The 22,783-nt window shown below is 34.4% G+C and overlaps 3 protein-coding genes across 3 annotated transcripts; all 3 read right to left on the bottom strand.

Annotated features, from left to right (window-relative positions):
- Positions 1 to 9,548: 9,548 nt before the first annotated feature.
- LOC107788276 (protein trichome birefringence-like 19) lies at positions 9,549 to 12,012 on the bottom strand. Its single transcript, XM_016609950.2, has 3 exons — positions 11,803 to 12,012; positions 10,999 to 11,556; positions 9,549 to 10,475 (listed from the first exon to the last, which is right to left on the bottom strand). The coding sequence occupies exons 2-3, from the start codon at positions 11,554 to 11,556 to the stop codon at positions 9,708 to 9,710; spliced, it is 1,326 nt and encodes a 441-aa protein (XP_016465436.1). The 5' UTR covers positions 11,803 to 12,012; the 3' UTR covers positions 9,549 to 9,707.
- A 1,676-nt stretch (positions 12,013 to 13,688) lies between these two features.
- Positions 13,689 to 18,553, bottom strand: LOC107788275 (protein trichome birefringence-like 19). Its single transcript, XM_016609949.2, has 2 exons — positions 17,450 to 18,553; positions 13,689 to 14,557 (listed from the first exon to the last, which is right to left on the bottom strand). The coding sequence occupies exons 1-2, from the start codon at positions 17,933 to 17,935 to the stop codon at positions 13,769 to 13,771; spliced, it is 1,275 nt and encodes a 424-aa protein (XP_016465435.1). The 5' UTR covers positions 17,936 to 18,553; the 3' UTR covers positions 13,689 to 13,768.
- Positions 18,554 to 18,583: 30 nt separating this feature from the next.
- Positions 18,584 to 21,977, bottom strand: LOC107788274 (protein trichome birefringence-like 19). Its single transcript, XM_016609948.2, has 2 exons — positions 20,796 to 21,977; positions 18,584 to 19,580 (listed from the first exon to the last, which is right to left on the bottom strand). Exons 1-2 carry the CDS (start codon positions 21,279 to 21,281, stop codon positions 18,786 to 18,788), a joined length of 1,281 nt encoding a protein of 426 aa, XP_016465434.1. The 5' UTR covers positions 21,282 to 21,977; the 3' UTR covers positions 18,584 to 18,785.
- Between the last annotated feature and the right edge of the window lie 806 nt (positions 21,978 to 22,783).

The raw sequence follows: 22,783 nt of genomic DNA, 5'->3' as shown, positions 1-22,783 counted from the left end.
TATTTTTATTTTAAAATAAATTAAATAAAAAAATTATATCATTTTTAAACAAATTTCGGATGGAAATTAAAAAATAGGAAAAGTAGAAATATAAAATTAAAAAGTAAAAGTAAAAGAAAGTAAAAAATTAAAAATTATAAAAGTAAAAGAATGTGAAAATTTAAAAATGAAAAGTAAAAGAAAGTTGGAATTAAAAAATAAAAGGGTAGCTGAAATTTTTTTAAAAAAAGTAAAATTAAGTGAAAATTAAAAAAAAAAGAAAAGTAAAATAAGTGGGGAATAAAAAAAAGTATAAAAGTGAAAATTTAAATATAATAAAAGTAAAAAAAAGTAAGAAATTAAAAAATAAAAGTAAAGGAAAGTGGGGAATTATTTTTTATTTTTTTTAAAAAAATAAGAAGTGGAAATTCTTTTTAATTAAAAAAATAATAAAAAAATTAATTAAATCTGAAAAAATTTCAAAATTTTTTCTATAAATAGAAAAGAAATGTGGGGAGAGAAAAGAAGGGAGGAGAAAATTGAGAGAAATATTTTTGCTTATTCTACACTAAGGGAATTTCTATTCGTGTCATTCTTTCTTCGGCTTTCTTTCGAAAAATCCAGCAATCCATCACCTAACTCCAACCCCGAACCAACTGGAAACCAAATTAAAAAGCATGACAAAAACGAGCCGAAAACCCAGCGAAACAGTCACTTTTTGTACAGAAAACAACAGCTCCAAAGTTGAGTCGTCGAGCTCAAGCTCCGTTTGTCGATTTTGGTCGAGGCTCCATTTGCATCCTTGTCCATTATCCGAGCTTCAAAACAGTCTTGTAAAGGTCCATTTCTCCCACCATTATTTTGTTAAGATATTATGCTTGAATATATAATTTGATCTTATTTAGCTTCATGAAGATTGAAATATTTTTTCTATATTAATTGTTAGGTCTCATTAGCTTTGTTAAATTTTGTTACTTTCTTGTTTGATTAATATGAAGATTGATGAAAACATAATTTTTGAGTACATAGTGAATGTTTGAACTTTGGGGATAAAATTCATGTCTGCTAGTTGAAATTGAAAAATGAGGTTTGGACTTTAAAAAAAAAAGATGATTGGGCCCGATGGTTAGACTTTGCTTAATGAAACATGTACTACTGCAATTGACTAATGGATAGTGGAGTAGCTTGATGAACTGGTATTCCCGGACTCCGCTCAAGTTTTCATTCAATAATGGTCCCGGGGTTAAAGTGTTGCAATGCGTCCATGTACTTGGGTAAAACTGTAAATGACTTATCCCAGTTACCATAAACAATTTAAAACGCATGTTTGCGCCCTAGAAATACCTTTCTTTTGGTAATGGTACAGCCATATTCCTGGCGGGCGGATGTAATGCACTCTTTGATATTGTACCTTATAGACGCTTCAATGTGTGGAATCAGGACAAGAGAAATCAAGTCAACATCCAGGTTGAAGTGATTCCCACTGAATGTGTCCATTTCACAAGTGTGGGTGCCAGTGTATTTACCCACTTTCCACATACATGTTTTCTTCTTGCTTGCACGCAGCATCCAATGACAACCCGTAAATCATCTATGGCAAACAACCTTATATACATCCGATGTTAACTCCCATACCGTCATTTCACGATACTCTTTTACGTTGTACATTTTCGCCGCCCTGCTTAGGCGTGTTTTATCAGAAAAAAGCATGCCCTTTGCCATCACCGTTGGTTTAGACTCATCCCACATTGCTATCCGAATTTCGTCAGTATCCCTTGTGAGGGCATCCACATCCGGCATACTTGACAAATGATCAAGGTAGGAAATCTTCCTTGAATGAAACGGCATGTGGGACTCGTACACTCTTGGTCTAACGGGGGGTGGATCATGCTCCCTCGTCAAATCAGGTCCATCATTCTCTTCCTCCTCATCACCACCCTCATCAGGAAAGGGTGTATCATCTCCGGACTTATCGGCATTGTTGTCATAATCATTGTTCTCTTCCTGACTCTGTCCATCTTCCAGATCCCGATTAAATATGTTGTCTTCGAGCAATTAAGTCAGGATAGGAGGTTCAACTTGCTCGTTTTCACTGCACAAACAACAAAATAATGAGCTACTCAAATTGATAAATACTTTACATATAGCTATATCACTTCACTTACAAGTCGTAATGTGTTGACATCCCATGATGGACATTATCCTGTTGGTGATGACTCCCGGATGGACCACCGTGATCCAACACACCAGAACTACGTATATTTCAACTGGTGTGGGTTCATAACTTATTAAATTCATATCTGGCCGGTACCCCCTGTGGAATATATGAGTGTTAATACAAATTCAAATACAACAAAAATAAATATCGTAACACAAAGGAAAATTAAAGTTTACTACTCATCTTGTGGATTATGTAAAGTAGGAGAGAAATTATTTTCTCGCTCCTCATTCGCCCGTGGAGATAAGTTTAAATCAGGCCAAACTCTTTCAGCCGGAACCTGTTTGGCAAAAACTGCTCCAGAATAACCACCCGATGACTGAGGGTTATCCCTGCTTTGCACAACCTCATTATTGCGAACGTCTTCAACCTTCACATACATTTCCAATATTTTTATCAAAAGAAATTCCCGGTATTCATCCGGAGTCCTCAAAAAATCACTCAAAATTTCATCATCCTCGATGTTAAACTCAACATTGTTAGCAACCCCTTGCAGAGTGACAGAATGCAGATATCTTCCGGTTACTTTAAGGTTCACCGAACGTTTGCTCACACTCATTTTGTTACACAACAACGATACCAGTCTATCGTACTCCATTGTAAGTGGCAACTTAATATGACATTGTGGAGATAAACTATAACTCACAGAGTTATTTGCCACCACAACCTCACCCCCACCCCAATTTAATGAAACCCTTACTTTTCGAAACCCTTACTTTTCGCTCTTCAGACATTATGACAAAATGCTTGAGAATTTAACAAGAAGAAAAATTTAACAGGAGTTGAGAATATTTCTGAATGGATTTTTGCAAAATCCTTAACGCCTTTAAATAAGGCAATGCCCAATCCGGGGGTCGAATTATTTGAGGTATAGCGCCCTTTAAAAGGGAGCGCAGAAGAGTTATTTTATTGGTGGGCTATACCTGGCAGTCTTGTACCATAGCACATTTATAAAAGGTGTTATACATATAGCGCCCTTTTAAAGGACGCTATATGTATTTCGGTCACTAAGTTTTTTTTCACGTATTTCGGTCGTTTGAGTCTAAAAAAGATCATATTTTGGTTCCGGAGTCATTTTTGTGAAACTCTTGGAATCATCTTCCCACGCCAAAATCATCAGATTCCCAGTGCTTCATACCTCGGACACCTCGGGAAGAGGTAGATTAGGAAGGAGAGAGAGAGAGAGAGGTAATTCGGGTCCCAAATGGGTCGGCCCAATTCCTCATCTCCATCTCCCCTCTATAAATACCAGCAAAAATGAGAACCAAAAACCCAAAAGTCAAGTAGTGAAAGATGTAGGTTTCATTTTACGGAGAAGGTCCAAATATACCCTTGTATTTTTAAAAATAGTCTAAGAATACCTCTCGTTATACTATTGGGTTATCTATACCCCTGCAGTCATACTTTGGGTTCAAATATACCCCTCATTTAAACGGAGGGACACGTGTCATCGTCCTATTGGCCAATTCTAAATATCTCATAATTAATTAAAAATACTCATTATCCATACCCGAAAAGCAATTTTATAAAGCAATTTATTTTTTTGTAAAACCTGAAAAAAACTGAATTGTTTTTACTAAAAACTGAAAAAAAATGAAAAATTTTTTTTCCATTTTTTACAAAAAAATCTTCTTCAAAAAAAATAAAAAATATTTTTTAAAATAATATTTTTGTAAAAACTAAAAAACAATTTTCTGAAGCAATTAAAAACTGCAAAAAAAACTGAATTATTTTTAACTAAAAACTGAAAAAAAATAAAAATATTTGTTTTTTCAGTTTTTACAAAAACAATTGCTTTAGAAATTATTTTTCAGTTTTTTAAAGCAATATTTTTCTAAAAACTGGAAAAAAAATATTTTCGATTTTTTCAGTTTTTAGTAAAAAAAATCAATTTTTTCCCGTTTTAATTGCTTTAGAAAATTGTTTTTCAATTTTTTTTCAGTTTTTACAAAAATATTATTTTAGAAAGTATTTTTCAATTTTTTTTAAAGCAGTGTTTTTGTAAAAACTGAAAAAAAATTATTTTCGTTTTTTCAGTTTTTAGTAAAAAAAAATCAGTTTTTTTCAGTTTTTACAAAAAAAAAATTACTTTATAAAATTATTTTTCGGGTATGGATAATGGGTATTTTTAATTAATTAGGAGATATTTAGAATTGGTCAATAGGACGATGACACGTGTCTCTCCGTTTAAATGAGGGATATATTTGAATCCAAAGTATGACTGCAAGGGTATAGATAACCTAATAATATAATGAGGGATATTATTAGACCATTTTCAAAAATACAGAGATATTATTTATTTTATCTTTACTGCTCATTCATATTCTCCATTTTCATCTTTATTTTATTTATATTGTGTGTTTATACGATTTTCTTGTTTTAAGTACTGATTTTCCCCTCTCTCTGTCTCTGTTGTTTTATAGTTGAGCCTTCTTTCCAATAGACAATAATAACAACAACAACATGCACAATAATAATAACAATAACATACCCACTATAATCTCATGTACTACGTTTTTGGGAGGGTTTGGAGAGCCTCTTTCCAATAGACAAAATGAGCAGAAAGAAGGTGAAAGATAAAATGGTGACATCAATTGAGCAAGTGACTCCCCGATCATCTCCCTGAGTTCTTTAAGATTTATCACCCTCAAATATGCAACCCCCAACTGGTAATATTTGCTGTTATAATTGTTTGTTATTTCTCCTTAACTGGTAATAAAACGTCGCATTAAGATCCGCTAGTTGAACTTTTAACTTATTCCAACCTTTTTGCTGTTCTTAATCAATTTAAAAACAGAGGTCATTTCATGTAGGTATGTTCTCTTATGGTTTTTGGTTCTTGTCTGAATGTTCACGGTTCATATGGGTCCTTTTAGATGTTGATGAAAATAATACTCAAACTTGCAAATATTTATTTCCTACTACTACTCCTTATAATCTGGTAAGATGGGTGTTTATTATCCTAATAAGCAATCTATACTCTTATAATTGCAGAGAAACTAGGATTAGAGATGGTTTGTAAATATTTAAAGAAGGGCTAAAGATGTATATGTGAAAGGAATGCCAATTTAATACACTTCATTATTGACTGAAGAGTGAATGATGACATAATAAAAGATTTACCTGGTGGTTATGGTCCTAGATATAGAAGACTAGAGTGGACATTATCAGACAATATACTCAAGAAATTAGCACTGGATTAAGACCCAGCTAGGAGTGTACTTCAATTTTTGTTATAGCAATTCTATCTTGTTCTATTGTTTATATTGCACATTTTTCTTCCACCGGAAATCAAAGCGAAGTTATGTTCCGTTTTATCTCTCCTTTGCTTAGAGAATTCCACCGGCCTTTCTCAAGTTTTTCAATGGAGATATTCCTGCGAGCTCTATGCTTCAAGATCTTGCAGGGAGATCTTGGAAGGTTGTTGTGAAAAAGAATGACAATGATTTCTTTTTCATAGGAGGTTGGCCAGACTTTGTGCGGGACAATAATTGGAATTTGGAGAATTTTTAACCTTTTCCTATGCTGGAAATTTGAAGTTTTACGTTAAAATATATGGCAGCTTAAAGCGGGACGTAACTGCCATCAAAGAACCTGAGATACATCCATTGGACGAAGAAATTGTGCATGGTAAGTTTCTTTGAAGATCTTCAGTTTGTAGCTAGTTTGGTGCAACACATCTGTCTTCATGCGTAATGGATCAGGAGACTTGGTTGTCTATGTCCCTTCATTCAACATTGTCATTAAGCCATCCTGTATCCAAAAAAAAGTGCTTGGTAAGTTATTATTTGCTAATTTGCATGTATTCATAAATCCTTAAAACTAATTTTCGAAAATGATTAAATACAATTGCTTTAGTATCAAAGATGCAAAACAGTATCGAAAATTCATGTTTCTAGGATTGACATTTATGTCCAATAATTTCCCAACAAAAGAAACTTTTAAAGAAAATAGAAGCTTCGATATATTCTTGTGAGCTAATTAGTTGAAATTGTTGACCTTTTTTGGAAGATAGAATTGTGTGAAATGTTGTGCAATTTGTTATTGAGCAAAAGGTAAATGTTTCATGAAAAGAGAAGTGATTAGTTCTCCATTAGCTTCCTAAGGAACTGTCAAAATCAATCAGATGATTTATATCATTTACACCTTAAAATTAGACCAAACTGACAAAACGTATAAGTAATTGTATTTTAGTTGATGCACTTTTGTTTTATCTCCATGAAAGCATGTTATGTTCTTGCTCATTCAATAGCGCCCAAAATATAGTTAGAGGGATACAGTTCCATATTCTAATAATCGGCTTATGAATCCTTCTTCTCCAGCTGCAAAGAACCTGTTTTGTGTTCCCTGTAAAGACCCATTTGATATTGATTGGATTTAAGAATAGTTTACACAACTCCCTAGCTATCGTACAATATATAAATAAGTGATTGACTGGTGCTTTATCTTTTTTCACACAAAGAACATCTACTGCATAAGATAAAACCTCTTTTGGCTAGATTATCTTGTGCAAGGCATGCTTCACGCAATGCTATCCAGCCAAAACATTGCCACTCTGGTAGGAACTTTTGCTTTTCACAAACCGCTGCAGAATGAATCTTCATTACCACTTCTAGTAAGAGCTTTGTATCCTTCCCTTACTTTAAAATTTCCACCAGCTTCCCTTTCATAAGTAATGCATCTCGTCCTACATTTGACTACTTCATTCCTCTTGAAATTCCCTTCTAAAATGTTGTGCGATTTTAACTACCTTGTGCTTCCGAGTTTATGGGAATGTAATATTTGAGATCCTCTGAAAGACATCCTCTTTGATTCTTTGTGTTTCTTTGACCTTAATATTTGATGAAGAGAAAATATTTTACCTCCTAAAACATTAAAACTTACTTCAGATGCATATAATTCGCAGAAGATGATAACTCGGTATTTTATGATTATATAGTTGTAACTTTGCATGTCGTCACAATAACATCAGTTGTGTGAATATTATTGGTCAATTGGTATTCTTTTAAGTAGTTGAATATACTTCGAATGGTGATGGAAGTTGTCTTACTGCTTGTTGTAGTGTTTTTAATTCATTGCATTTGATATCGATCACTTGATTATTAAATGTGTATTGTGTTTGAGCATGTGTGTGACCACACATACTTGTGCAGAATGTACCAGCTACTTTTGGCAATAGATACTTGAACAGGGGGCAAGGGCAAAACTTTGAGGCTACTTTTCAAACTGATAGAGGTAGTTGGCCGGTTTCAGTTCACATTTCGGATAGACTTCTACTGCAGACTGGGTTCGGAGAATTTATAGCCGGTAATGCTTTGCGTGAAGGAGATGTTTGCCAATTTAAGCTGATTGATGAGGAGAAATTCATACTGGAAGTTAGCGTTAGAAGACAACTCAAGTAAAGTAAAAATAGAGGCAAATCTCTTTGATCATTTAGCTTAATATCTATCCGGTTCAAATATTTCTACTTGAGAGAAAGAGAGCTGTATGTTTACTAAGCATTGCATAGTGGAATAGAAGGTTGATGTATCGTTAGTTTGATTTACTGAATTTACGTCATTGTATGATATGCTAATTATAAGGCTAGACAATTTTTAGGAAGGATTCTCACACTATATTTCAAAAGAGCTATTAAAAATAAAAACTCTTCCAAGGCACTTACGGTTGCTTGTATCAGAAGTCCTTGTCTTGGCAGAACATAAGACAAATAGTTTTTTTCCTTAAAATGACTTCTAATTGCTGAACCCTAACCAAATATATATGGGAAAAGAAAATGTGGTACATACTTGGACGATTTTATTTTCTTTGATAGAAGAGCCAGTGTACTTTTAAAACATCCTAAAAAAAATTAAAATAAAGTTAGTATGATCATGAATTTACATCAAAGTTAGACATACATCAAAGCCACTCTTCTGTATATATATCCTCATGATCATGAAACCACCAATTTCCTTGCACTTTCAAATATCTGTCAAGACAAATTTTAACCATAGAGATTGCAAACCTCCAAAGCCTCCGTTTTCCATGTTAAGAAATTGGACCATAAATACTATTTATCTGCGTATGCTAAAGGTTTATTATGTTTATGGGATCCATTCAATTTCATTCAGCCGGCTATTATTGTAAATCCTAGTACAAGAGAAACCAGATTTCTTCCTTGCCTAAGTAGTGTTGCTGATCAAGAAGATCTAAAGTTTGTTCCATTTCACAAAGATTTTAAGTGGTGTTATTGTTGTACATTGGGTTTCCACACAGATAAAACAAGGCATAAAATATTGATGACACTACTTTATGATGATCCAAATAAGCCGTCAAGAAATTGGATTTTCACTTTAGAAACGCCAGGTGAATCATGGAGAGAGCTCAAAAGCATACCTTATAATATTAGACCACAAAAGCTAGGAGAAGGAGTTGACATTGATGGAGTTGTCTATTTCTTTAACAATAGCTATAAAAGTAATTATGACACCACTTAAAATCTTTGTGAAATGGAACAACGTAAAATATCATGAGGTAATTTTAAATCACCTACTGGATTCGAAAGTATAGATTCTATAGTCACTTTATTAATCACAATGATATGTATTAGTACTAATTTTGTCGTCTGCAATAAAATTCTAGTTTGTACTTCAGATGTTTTACGGATTTTCGGAGCTTCTCTTTTTCAGAGTGTGAATACATTCTGGTTGATTGCGCTTCTTGGACTTTGATTAAAGACAGGCTTGGTTCGGCTGAAAACTTGGCCCATAACAAATGGACCAAATTGTCAACCTATTGTTGGAAAAAAAAAAATCAGAAATAGTCAAATTTACAATTGTTAATTGAAAAATAGCCACAGTTTCAAAAGTAATCGAAATTTAGTCACTTTTTCATATAAAGATAAAATCTGAACAAAAACACCCTTAAAAATCCGGAAAAATTCCAGCATAATATGCTGGAGTTTGAATTTTTTACATATGAGATTCCAGCATAATGTGCTGGAGTTCCAACATAATATGCTGGAAGCTTATATACAGAAGCTCCAATGTCCATCATATTATGCTGGAACTTTCCGTATACTGGAGTTCCAACATAATATGATGAAAGTTTATACACAAAAGCTCCATAATCCAGCATACTATGTTGGAACTTTCTGTGTTTCAGCAAAATAGTGGCTATTTTTTAATGAGTTTGCAAACGTTGGCTATTTTTCAATTACCAGTCCGAAAACTGGCTAGCCCATGCTATTTTTACCCTATTGTTTGGGCAAGAAAATTTAGACCATATATTATGATGTCAATTTCCGCTTAAGCAGTATTGACATACTCATAATAAATAGCATTAGCATATTGGTTAAAAGTTGCGCCGGTGACAAATATTTTTCTATAGATGTCCTTATAGAGATTATGTTGAAATATAAAAATATTACATAAACATTTAAAAAGTTATTATACGGTTGTTACCAAATTCTAAAGATGTATATAAATTATTACTGTCCTGAAGAATGAGTGGTGCTATTCCAAGCTTCAACTCATTCTGCTTCCATCTTCAAAATGGATAGCAAAAGCTCATTCCATGTATCAACAGGACCTGGCATACACCAATGCACACAATCAGCTAATTTCTTCTCATTTGGCCAATGTCCATAATGATTTGGATGCCCATCTGGCCTCAGTAACATGGCTTCACTTGTATCTAACAATCGAAACTTGACACCCCTTTTGTTGCCTTCCCTTTTTGCTGCCTTAAATTCCTCCAATTGAGTCAAATACATTTGTAATGTATATCCATCCAACTTAATATCTTGATTCGTGAAGGGTCTTGTTCTATTGCAATTCCCTCCTTTATTCCATTCCCCATTCTCAAAATGTTGAGGGGAGAATGGTCTTAGTATTACCAATCGACTTTTTAATCTCTTGAGATTTAGAAGTGTCTTGAAAGCTGTACGAAACGCCATTCTGTATCCATAATAATGGCTTAGTTTTGTGGTGTTCTTTTCATTGCATTTGTGACATCCGATGAGCTGACCATTTTCGTAGTACAAAAATGGCCTAAAGAACCATTGTCCTCCGGAGATTATGACAGTATCAGCTTTGTGAACTTGACTTGCCCAGACATCATCGGCCTCGTCTAGATACAGATCCATGAGACTGTTGTATGAATAGCCATTAGGATCAGATTCATAGGATTTAATCAACTGTGGAGACCATAGGGCTATGATTGCGAAGTTGTAATCTTTATACAACCAACGCCTGAATCTCGCGTCCTTAGTCTCTGATACGTCTACAGGAATGGCCGCCTGAAATATGGCGCAAGATATTTTGATCAGAAAGAATGTAGAAATATAAAAAAATAAAAATAAAAAAACTGCTGAGCTTTTGTGAATAAACTTTGATTTTGCCAATTCTCATATCATTATTGGACTAACTTTGTTCTTTCATTAGCATAGTCGACTAAAGTCACAGGGTTTTTTCCACCCTAATTCCTGTTATTCCCTGAACCAGCCAGAAAACTTCCCTCATGCCATTTGACTTGCATAAACGAAACCATCATATTAATGCGACCAATAAGAACAAGTGATTATTTATAGCAGGTCTAATTTGGTAACCTGGAATAGGGAAGGATACGTTCGTTACATTGTTAGTGCATATAAGTTAAATCATTTATAAATTGTCGATTCAACGTGGCTACACCAGTAAAAGAGTATATTGAATAAAGTTTAATGAAAATATAAAGTCAGTAAATGAGGAATTAAATTTAGGATTAGGTGAAAACAGAGTAATGGAAGCACAAAGGGTCCTACTGTTAAGAACAAGACTTACACTAGCTAGCAGGCACACCAGTGACTGCATCTGGTTTCTTGCTAGTGAGTCTCCAACAAAAGCCAAAGTCTTATCACGTACAAGTTCCAAGAATTGCATAGCATCAAAAAGTGGCAGCTCACAATCATCTGGCTTCCATCTCCAGTGTATAAAATCACGATCCGGTCTTCCAAATTTCATGCAATTTTGTCGATCATCGATTGCGCAGTTTGTCTCATTTGTATAGTATGGTCCATTTGGATATGATATCCATTTTCCCACAAAGATGTTGCATGTTTTTTGCTTTTTCCCTACTTTTTCTGAATGATTAATGCTAGTAATTCCAACAGACTGCAGTTGGGTGATTGCCTCATGTTTTTGCTGATCAAAAGGGACTGATTTATTGAGGGTTGTTTCAAGATTTTGCAGCAAAGAATCAGTGGTAGTATTATATGAGGAGAAGGTGATTTTGACTAGGAGTACTAATGTTAAGATTGGTAGAACAACTTTTCTAAAGCTTTCCAACAGCATATAAATGTACTTCCAACGGGGAAGCTCTGCTCCACCACCACCCTTCATCTGCAAGTGACGTTTTCGAAGATCAAAATTTTGTGAGCAATTTATATACTAGCTAGTACTAGGAAAATCAATCATAGAAAAAACTACTGTTACTGTATATGTTTGGAGTTTGGTATTATGGGCTAAATGATTATTATCTTGGTGAATTCTTTCAAACTTGACTAATATTCTGGTTTTTAAATCTAATAAGCAGCATATCATACATGAAGCAAAGTCGCTTATGATAAAAAGGAAAATAAACGTTACCTTATATGGTTCAACAAACAACGAAAATTATTACTAAATCCCTTGAAAGTTGAAGAGTAAAATATTCTCAAAGATTAAAGAATAGTATATATATATCGCAAACCAACACTTCAAGCTAGACAGATATTTTTGCCACTAAGATTTATATAAATGTTTTAAATACTGCCATAGATACACAGTACATTCCATATCTTATGTAAACATGGTTACTAAGCAATCGATCGTCCTAGGTTCACATGAGAGCTCTTACTATCATTAATAAAAGTGATTCAAAAACTTAATTTACTCTGTTGGATAGTTAGAGTTACTCACTTTTAATTAATTGGACAATGATTATGTTGTCCGTTTTCAATAACTTTCAGAGGAAAAAGGTGAAAGAGTTTGTTGGAGACTTAAAACATGGCGTAGCTTGGTGGCAATTAGCTGAATGATGAGGACTTTGCATTGCTTTTATTTCCTTCTTATCTATGCACCATTTTTGCCTTTTTAGTACAAAGTTTCACGTGTGATCCGCCTTTGATAAAAATAGTTTCCTTGAATTTCAAACTTTTATTTACTCTTCGCATACATTGACCAACCACTTGAAAAGCACATACAAATAAAAATCAAGCAAAATTATTATACTCGAGTTAAATTGATTGAATCAGTGAACACGTCATGGCCCAACTCAGTTGAAGTATACTTCGGCAATTTGGATTGAAAAAATGTGTTTTAGTCTAACTTGTCCGTCTTTATTTTCTAACAGATGAAAGCACAGTAACAAACAAAAGTCGAAATTTTAGAAACTAACTTAAAAGAATAAGTAAGAGTTGGAAATTTGTGTTTTTTAAATTCAAATAGTTTTGATTATGATTTATGAACAACCTTGATATTCTCTTGCAGAGTGGACAAAAATACCAATTGAGTGGATTTAGCAATCTCTGGAAATAGTATAGTTCATGAATCATGAGATAGAAGATGAATTTCTTTTTCTTGTCCGTGAGTTTAAAGACAAATTGTATGAAAAGACACAGAGATGATAGATCAAACTAATAATTCATTTTCCCCAAATATGACTATTTCACATATTTAATCTAAAAAGAGAAAACTCAATTAGGTAACAGCTTTTAAAAATAAAATAAAATAAAACTCTAGATTTGAATTTGTAACGCTGCAATTCGAGTTTTAGCCTCATGGCGACTTGCCTTTCGTTGCAGGGGCCTGCTTCTATATCAAGATGACATTAAATTAATTAAATTGACACTAAATTGTGGCATTTTGCAGGCTAAAATTTCCAAGCTAATCTAGATCTCCTACCTAAACTTGTAATGGATCATGAGTACATGTTGGTTGTGTTAGTAAAATCGGTGTTCGAAACCATAAAATCAGAGAAGCAAAAAAACATTAGTTTAATCAACAAAACGTAAAATAATTTCGAGCCTTGTGTCCTTAAGTAATTTAATGCCCTCGCTGTTACTCAAGGTTTTGGATTAATTCTTGCCATGATAGAATGGAATAACTATGCTCTGATAGCGGCACTACAAATCACAGAATTTCAGTGAACTCAACAAACGGAGCAAATCACACTTGATACTTATGTTTATTTAGAAAATAATACAACAAATGCAGAAAAGAGAGAAGTTTTCAGATTTTTCTGTGTATGAAAAATGAGACCAAGCATCTAAATTGATAGACAAAGGAAGGGTGAAATAAAGAAGAGCAATCCAAAATGTGCCTCTTTCCATTCACACTCGTTAGAAAAATCCCAACAGATTGCATATAATGTAACTTGTCATTTATCAAGTTTTAGATTCATTTCTCTAATGATCATATTTTAATTGCGTTTTGAACGAATTGAAAGATTTGTCTTCTACTTCCCTGAATTCGGAACCAACCTATCGACTATAGAGTCCTCAAAAGAATAAATGATCATTAGAAACAAAAATACATAAAAAATCAAAGTACAATAATGTATAGTTTAGCTCTCTCACTGAAGCTTTTCAACTAGGAATCTGGTGCCTTCCATCTTGAACATATGAAACAAGAAATCAGCCCAAGAATCAATAGGACCAGGCAAGCACCAATGAACACAATCATTTACCACATTTTCATTAGGCCAATGCCCATATTTACTTGGGTGACCATCTGGTCTCAACAACATTGCTTGTGTTGTATCCATCAATCTGAATCTCTTCCCCTTCATCTTTCCTTCCTTCTCTGCAACCTTAAACTCTTCAACTTGGATCCTATATTGCTCCAAGCTTTGACCTTCCGACGCAGTCTCATTACTTCTGAATGGCCTTGTCTTTATGCAATCTCCTCCCTTATTCCAGTCCCCGCCTTCATAATGAGAAGGTGCAAAAGTTCTAAGAATCGCTACACCCTTAAAATTTTCTACGTCGTTGATAGCTTTAAGAGCAGTTCTGAATGCCCTTTGGTAGGCATAGTTATGTGGGAGTTCAGTAACATTTGGCAGTCCACAATACCTGCAGCCGACTAGTTGGTTGTTTTCGTAGTAGACACTGCACCGGGCAAACCAGTGGCCGGCGTTTAAGATGATGTAGTCATATCCCCCAATTAGGGTGGTCCACTTCTCATCTGCTTCATCTAGGTAAAGGTTGTAGAGTCCAGTATGGCATGGACCATCTGCATCTGCTTCTTTCGTTGAAACCAAAAATGGTGACCAATTTATTGCTAGGGTGAAGTTGTAAGTTGTGTATTTGTACTTTTTGAAAGATTGATCTGGATTGTCAGAGATATCAACAGGATATTCCACCTAAAAACACAAAAAGAAGTAAAAAAAGCATATCAGTTTTTTTATTACTTCTTGATTTTGTTTTTAGATTAGTCTAGTGCTAACTATGGGACATGAAGTAGAGCGGTGTTTAGCAAAGCATCCGATTGTCCGGAGCAATTCCGGGCTTACTATAAAGAGTTTTATCTAAACCAAAAAATAAGATTAATACAAGAACAATGGTCATGGTTGTTAATGATTTAGTCAAGCTAATCTCAACAAAAACATTTTATGTATTTCTGTATTTCGCCTTAGTTGTATTCGTTGCGCGAACAAATACAATCGATACATGTTGTACCTTTTATACATGTATACAGTCGATATAAGTTGTATCCTTTGTATACACACTTATATTTCGCCTTGTTTACGGTTGATACATATTGTGTTCGTTGCACGAATAAATACAATTGCACGAACGAACACAGTTGATACACGTTTTATTCGTGTGAACGAATACAGTTGACACTAGTTGTATTCGTTGCACGTTTGAATACAAGTGATACAAATTAGTAACAATTGAATAGTAGCTACAAATAGTAATTAGGCAAACTATAGTTACTAGACTCTAAACTAGAGTGATTTATGAAAATTCCTCTATTATACTATTATTGGGAACACAAGAGACTTTCTGACGATTAAGAATTCCTCCTATTGTCTGCTTTTCTTTTCTTGTATAGCACTCCTACTTTGTTATTTTAATTTTTTGAGGGATGATTAATAATGAAATGAGAAAAAACTTTTGAATAAGGGAAAAATCACGGCCTCGGGATGAGCAACTGATATCACTATAGCAAGAAATTTTTCACTTTGTAAGTCCGAGTAAAATACTCCAAAGACCACTACAACACTCAAAAGAAATAACCCTCCTTTGATATTCTCACCTCACTACAATATCGTTTACTCTCTCTATTTTTCTCACAGACTATTTTCTTATATCCTGTCTGTGAAGCTTCACTCTTTCTTTCTCTCTTTGTTGGTGTGTAGAAATGAGAGCCGAAACTCTCCTTTTATAGCCGAAGCCTCACTCTGTGAAGCCTACTATATTTGACAATTTGCACATATTTCTTTTTCTTCAATGTTAACAATTCAACAATGTTGGCTGCCAAACCAAAGAAATTCAACGTCGGCCGCCAAACCAAAGAAATTCTCAGGCAAGTATTTTCCTTAGGCACATGCCTATTATTTTGGCTTTTGAATGAGATGGACTCCATCAATTTTGTCTTTAGATTAGTTTAGCGCTAACTATAGCACATGAATTAGAGCGGTGTTTAGCAAAGCATCGCATTGTCCGGAGCAATTCCGGACTTACTATAAAGAGTTGTATCAAAACCAAAAAAATAAGATTATTTTGGTACCAACCATATTCATTGTTTACTTTTTCAAGTCATATATATAGATTATACATTCATTGTACACAATTATACATACATATATAATACATAAATTGTGAATATATTATAACCTTCACCGACTATTTTTAGTTTAATCAGTTGAGTGGACGACTATTTGGGTTAATTATTCGTATAAGAACCATAATCATGGTTGTTAATGATTTAGTCAAACAAATCTCAAGAGGGGCATAATTATCTTTTTTATGTCTTACATTTCTAAGGAGCAAGTTATGACCCCATTCTCTAACAATTTTTCATGATACATTATTTTAAGGGGAAAAGCTCCATGGATCTAGCTAAATAGTCGTATTATAATATTATTGGGAACACAAGACACTTTCTGAGGATTAACAAGCAATATGACAAATTTCACGCTGGCCCCCGATGTTCCTCCTATTGTCTGCGTTTCTTTTCTCTTGTATAGTACTTTGTTATTTTAATATTTTGAGGGATGATTAATAATGAAATGAGAACAAACTTTTTTGGACTAGATGAAATCATTTCCAAATGACAATGACTTTATTATTATATACTATATTTTAATTTGACAGTGGTTTGTGACTAGACTGGCATCTCCGTTGAGCAGTTGGATGTGCTACGACGTCGTACTCTTTCACATCACATTTTATACTCACGACTCACGAGGTTGTGCTTACTCCAAAGCCCTCTGTGCACCCTTTCCATCGAAAAATCATCAGTGAGTGCAGAACTTTACATTTCCAGTCCTCCATCTTACTGTTAATGGCCATATTTGCCGTTAATCCTATACTTTTTTGTCTCAATTTATATGTCATATTCTTTTAATTATTTTTAAAAAACACATATTTTCTTATTTAAAATAATTTAATTTTAACTTTTTAGTTTTATCATATAAATAATATGTTTCGTTTTAAATCACGAATTCTAAATTTTTATTTACTCTTTTTAAGGTTGTCTCCAATTAAACGTTGTCACATACTCACATTATTAGAGGAGAGGGAGTACATTTTACTATATCTCAGAAGTCACAACTTTATTCTGGAAATTAAAACACTAAAATTTCACCAAAATCTTGGAAAGCTCTAGCCTTAGCCCTTAGGTAGACCAAATCTTCTATTAACCATTATGCATCAACAAGCTAAGCAAAGTGCATCCAACTAGCTAATCCAAACTAGAGTTTTCACCAAACTAAGATAAACTATAAAAGAATATAGTAGAAGCAAATAATTTACCACACACCGACAACTAGATGCGGATTCAGAATTTAAATCTAATGGGTTTAACTTACAAAATTTTTAGTATTAAACTTATTATATTTTTAAAATTATAAATTCATATCTATTATGAATTTTTACATTTAAATTTTTACTCCGCGTCAAAAGTTTTGAATTCAATTAAAACCTAGTAACTACATTCGCCCTGCCAGCAAGTACAGTCTATGCAAATGGAAGAAAATAAAAAGCTTAAACAAAATTAATAAAAATTGCAGAGGAGAGAATGGTACCCGGCCCAGGAGGCAAATCAAGGACTGCATGTGGTTTCTTCCAACTGAGTCACCGACAATTGCCAAAGACTTGTTTCTGACCATATCCAAAAACTGAAACGGGTTAAAAATGGGGAGCTCACATCCACTAGGCTTCCACCTCCACTTCAAGTAATCACTATCAGGTCTACCATACTTCATACAATTTTGGTGCTCATGGATTTCAGAGCAGGTCATATTCGTATAATATGGAGCATCCGGATTCCTAACCCATTCTCCACTGAAAATATCGCAAGTCTTGGGTTCTTTAATCTTTATCTTTCGCTCCTCAGCATGGTATGTGGGTGAAATTTCAGATGGATATTGGGTTACTAAATCTGCTGGGTACCAATTAAAGGGGTGGTAAAGAGGGATAAGACCCAGAACTGTAACTGCTAAAACTATAAGTAGAAATATTCTTGGAGTTCTTTGAGCTGAAGTGGAGTATTTCCCAAAGGGAAGCTCCATTTCTGTGAACTGCTTCAATGGAGAGTTGAAAAGGAAATTAGAGATGGGAGAAAGGAGCAAAGGTAAACTGTTAAAAATACATAGTGCATGTAGTTTTACATCTATGTTGACTCGGTGAATGTGCTAATCCCATTATAAGTACAATTCCCCCTAATTCAACCTTGGTCAGAAAAAGTTCAAAGTTATCTCTAAATCTTACAAAATTAGTCATTTGTACCTTCCGTAAAACATTTAAGCATATTAATCCAAAAGTTTAAAATACTATAAAAAGTCCCCACAGCCTAGAACTACTCATTTGTTATAAATGACTTTTAGCTCTCTGTCACGCTTCTGCGGATTTGTGAAATTCTAGGCAGCGAATGGGTTGAAGGAGAAAATGTGGTGGTACAATATGCAATGGTGGTGGTACTAGAAATAGAGGGAGGAAAATTGTCGGTGGGTTGGGTGTCTCATAAATACCACTAGTGTTGTAAAACACTTATTTGGCATAACGTGTGGTGACTGATTAGTTGTCTCCGGTAGAAAGTAGAAAGTTTGAGATTAAGGTGAACCAAACGCTGAAATTTGATGGGCAAAATACAAAATTGGTCAAACTGGAATCATAGTGCAGTCTTGATCAATAGCTGCAGCAAGCAACCATATATACTCTTTGGTCAATGGGGAGAAATATCATTAGCTCTATAAAATGCAACAAGGCTTTTCTTTTTTTCACTTTTCTAGCAGTGCTATGGTTACATCTTCACATCAACCATAACTATCCAAGAAACAGAGTTCCTCTTTAAATCACAACAACAATCCTAGAATAAATTGAACAAATAAAAAATCAGAGTACATTGTATTGTTTAGCTCCTCATTGAAGCTTTTCCTCTAGGGATCTGGTGCCCTCCATCTTGAACATATGAAACAAGAAATCAGCCCAAGAATCAATAGGACCAGGCAAGCACCAATGAACACAGTCATTGTACAATACCACATTCGCATTTGGCCAATGCCCATATTTACTTGGATGACCATCTGGTCTCATTAACATTGCTTGTGTTGTGTCCATCAATCTGAATCTCTTCCCCTTCGTCTTCCCTTCTTTCTCTGCAGCCTTAAACTCTTCAACTTGGATCTGGTATTGCTCCAAGCTTTGACCTTCCAATGCGGTCTCATTACTTCTGAACGGCCTTGTCCTTACACAATCCCCTCCACTATTCCAGTCCCCACCTTCAAAATGAGAAGGTGCAAAAGTCCTAAGAATCGCCACACCCTTAAAATTTTCTAAGTCGTTGATGGCTTTAAGAGCAGTTCGGAATGCCCTTTGGTACGCATAGTTAAGTGGGAGTGCAGTGACATTTGGCAGTCCACAGTACCTGCAGCCAACTCGTTGTTTGTTCTCGTAGTAGACGCTAATCCGGGCAAACCAGTGGCCAGCGTTTAAGATGACATAGTCGTATCCTTCAATTTCGTTGGTCCATTTTTCGTCTGCTTCATCAAGGTAAAGGTTGAAGACTCCAGTATGGCTTGGACCATCTGCATCTGCTTCTTTAGTTGACACCAAAAATGGTGACCAATATGTTGATAATGTAAAGTTGTAAGTTTTGTATCTTAACTTTTTGAAAGCTTGATCTGGATTATCAGATATATCCTCAGGATATTCCACCTAAAAGAAAGAAAAGAAGATCAAAATTTGTATTACTTCGTTGATCATTCTCACTTTGATTTGTTTTTAGATTAGTTTAACACTAATTATGGTACTTACAGTAGCATGTGAGGTGTTTAACAAGAATCAAGTTGTTCCTAAAATATTCTCGGGTTTGCTATAAGGAGTAGTAATAAAATATAAGAGGCATGGTCATAGTTGTTAATGATATAGTCAAACAAATCTCTAGAAGGGCACAATTATCTTTTTATGTCTTGACATTTCTAAGAAGCAAGTTATGATCCCGCTTTACCCGGCTTGGATTCTCTAATAATTTGTCACCATACATTTTCTTAAGATATACTTTAATGGGAAAAGCTCTTTGGATCTAGCTAAATAGTCGTACTATAATATTGGGGACAAAAGCGACCTTCGGAGGATTAAAATTCAATATGTCAAATTTCACGCTGTCACTCAATGTTCTTCTCAGTCTCTGCTCTTCTTTTCTTGTAACCTTTTTTATCTTTCGATGGAGAATGAATTAAAGAATGAGAAAGAAACTTTATTAGACTAGAGGAACCAACTTTCAAAAAGAGAATGACTATATTCTTAAAAATTTCGTTTTTACCACACAAAAAAAAAGGGTAGAAAAATTCAAAAGCATAGTTTCAATAATTTGTACTAGTTAAATGGTTAATATATTCTAATTTGATGATATGGATTATGACTAGATTGGCATCCACTTTGAACATTTAGATGTGATTAACCGACGTCGTAACGTGCCCTATCTATCACATTTTATACTCACGAGATTGTGATTACTCCATACTCCATAGCCCCCCTATGCTCCTTTCCCTTCCAAAATTTATCAATGAGTACAAAACTTTACATTTCCAGTCCTCCATTTTACTTTTAATAATCATTTTCCCCATTAATCCTATACTCCATTTTACTACCTTTTACAACTTCATTCTGGAAAATAATACGCGCGTTGACCCATCAATGGCGTCTTCCGCGAAATTTACACCTAAATCTTGAAAATTTCTAGCCTTAGATAGACAAATCCTCAATTAATCCTAAATTATGAACTCAACAAGCTAAGTACATCCTAGTTACTCATCCAAGCTAGAAGCAGTAATTCATCGCAGATCGGCAAGCACTATCTATGCAAATGGAAGTAAAATTAAGAAAAACTTTAACCAAAATTAAGATGAATTGCAGAGAAGAAAATGGTACCCGGCCCAAGAGGCAAATCAAGGACTGCATTTGATTTCTTCCAACTGAATCACCAACAAGTGCCAAAGACTTGTTTCTAACCATATCTAAAAACTGAAAAGGGTTGAAAATGGGGAGCTCACATCCATTAGGCTTCCACCTCCACTTCAAGTAATCAGAATCCGGTCTTCCATACTTCATACAATTTTGGTGCTCATGGATCGCAAAACAAGTCATATTCGTATAATATGGAGCATCCGGATTCCAAACCCATTCTCCACTGAAAATATCGCATGTTTCTGGCTCTTTAATCTTTATTTTCTGCTCTTCAGCATGGTATGTGGGTGATATTTCAGATGGATATTGGGTTACTAAATCTGCTGGGTACCAATTCAATGGGTGGTAAAGAGGGATAAGACCCAGAACTATAACTGCTAAAACTAAAAGTATGAATATTCTTGGGGTTCTTTGAGTTGAAGTGGAGTATTTCCCAAAGGGAAGCTCCATTTGTGGGAGCTTTCTTCAATGGAGGGTTTAAAAGGAAAGTATAGATGGGAGAAAGGAGCAGAAAAGTATAAGATGTTTAAAATACGTAGTGGATGTAATTAAAGGGGGACCAGTTGGCACATGTATGTTGACTCTGCAAACGCGCTAGTCCTATATTATAAGCTTAATTTTTCTTGGTATTAAGTACTAATTCCACCTTAGTTAACACTTAACAGCCATGTTTTGGATCTTAATCACTGCAGATCCATGATTTAAAAACCAATAAGTACAATTTAATTATAGCACACGTATATATGTGTATAATTCACTGTCTCTAGACTATAGAGGACATTCTTTTAAGGAAAAGACTCAAATTTATTCTGATATTCGTAAAATTAGTTATTCATAACCTTCGTTAAATAATTAAATGTACTGATCTAAAAGTTTAAAATAGTAAAAAATTCTTACATCCTAAAACTACTCATATGTTACAAATGACTTTTAGCTCTCTGTCACGAAGCTTCTGCTGATATGTGAAACCTAGGCAGAGACATTAGAGGGAAAAAAAAACTAGACGGAGAATGGGAGGAAGGAGAAATGTGGTGGTACAATATGCAATGGCGTTGGTACTAGAATAAGGAGTGGAATCTTGTCGGTGAGTTTAGGTGGCTCATATGTGCCACTAGTGTTCTAAATCAATTTGGAATAATGAGTGGTGGCTGATTAGTTGTCGCCAGTAGATGGGTAATTGAGGACACGTTTGTATAATACATTTTTTTGTCCCATCACATACAAAAAAGAAAAAGAAAAATACTAGACAATATTATAATGGATTTAATTTTTATGTATAGTGCATGGGTCAAAATCCGCCCTTAGAATATTCAGGGCGATGTAGCATCACACGAAGAATCCTCAAACTGTCACTTATTAAGATGGTCCGAGAAGCCATAAGGCCCGCGATCGAAGAGTTGATGAAAGTCGTAGTCAAGATGTCAACAAGGAATCAAGGATTGATGTCGAAGTCGAGGTCGAGTACGTTCAATAGAACTGTAACTGCTAGTTTTCAAGATAGGATATCAAAGAAAATATTCCTTTTGGTATTCTCTGCACTTGTACTTTTAGAGGTTTCTTGGAAGTATGTCACATATAAATAGAATAAGAAACAATGATAGGGGGACATTCATTTGTGAGAAAAGCACTTTGACAAAAGGATTCGGTCTTCACTCGATACAAAGATCTACTTTTCACTGAAATTCTTATCTACACTTTACCATTAGATCCGAGAAATTCTCGATTATTCAAGGATTTGTCTTTCAATCATTGTCAAGCGGAAGGTTCATTTATTCCACTTTTTATTGATTGAATCATTCCCCTTATCTACTTAAATGGCATTTATTATTGCACATCAAATATTATATGTTACACCACTGTTCTTGATTTTTCAGGGCATTTATCACGTGGTTCCTTTACTATCCGCTTGAACACCTATCAATTGCTTCTTCTTTTTTTAATATTAAGATCTA

Source organism: Nicotiana tabacum, chromosome 17, assembly GCF_000715075.1.
Source record: "Nicotiana tabacum cultivar K326 chromosome 17, ASM71507v2, whole genome shotgun sequence".
Taxonomy (NCBI): domain Eukaryota; kingdom Viridiplantae; phylum Streptophyta; class Magnoliopsida; order Solanales; family Solanaceae; genus Nicotiana; species Nicotiana tabacum.
This window is presented reverse-complemented; position numbering and strand designations above follow the sequence as displayed.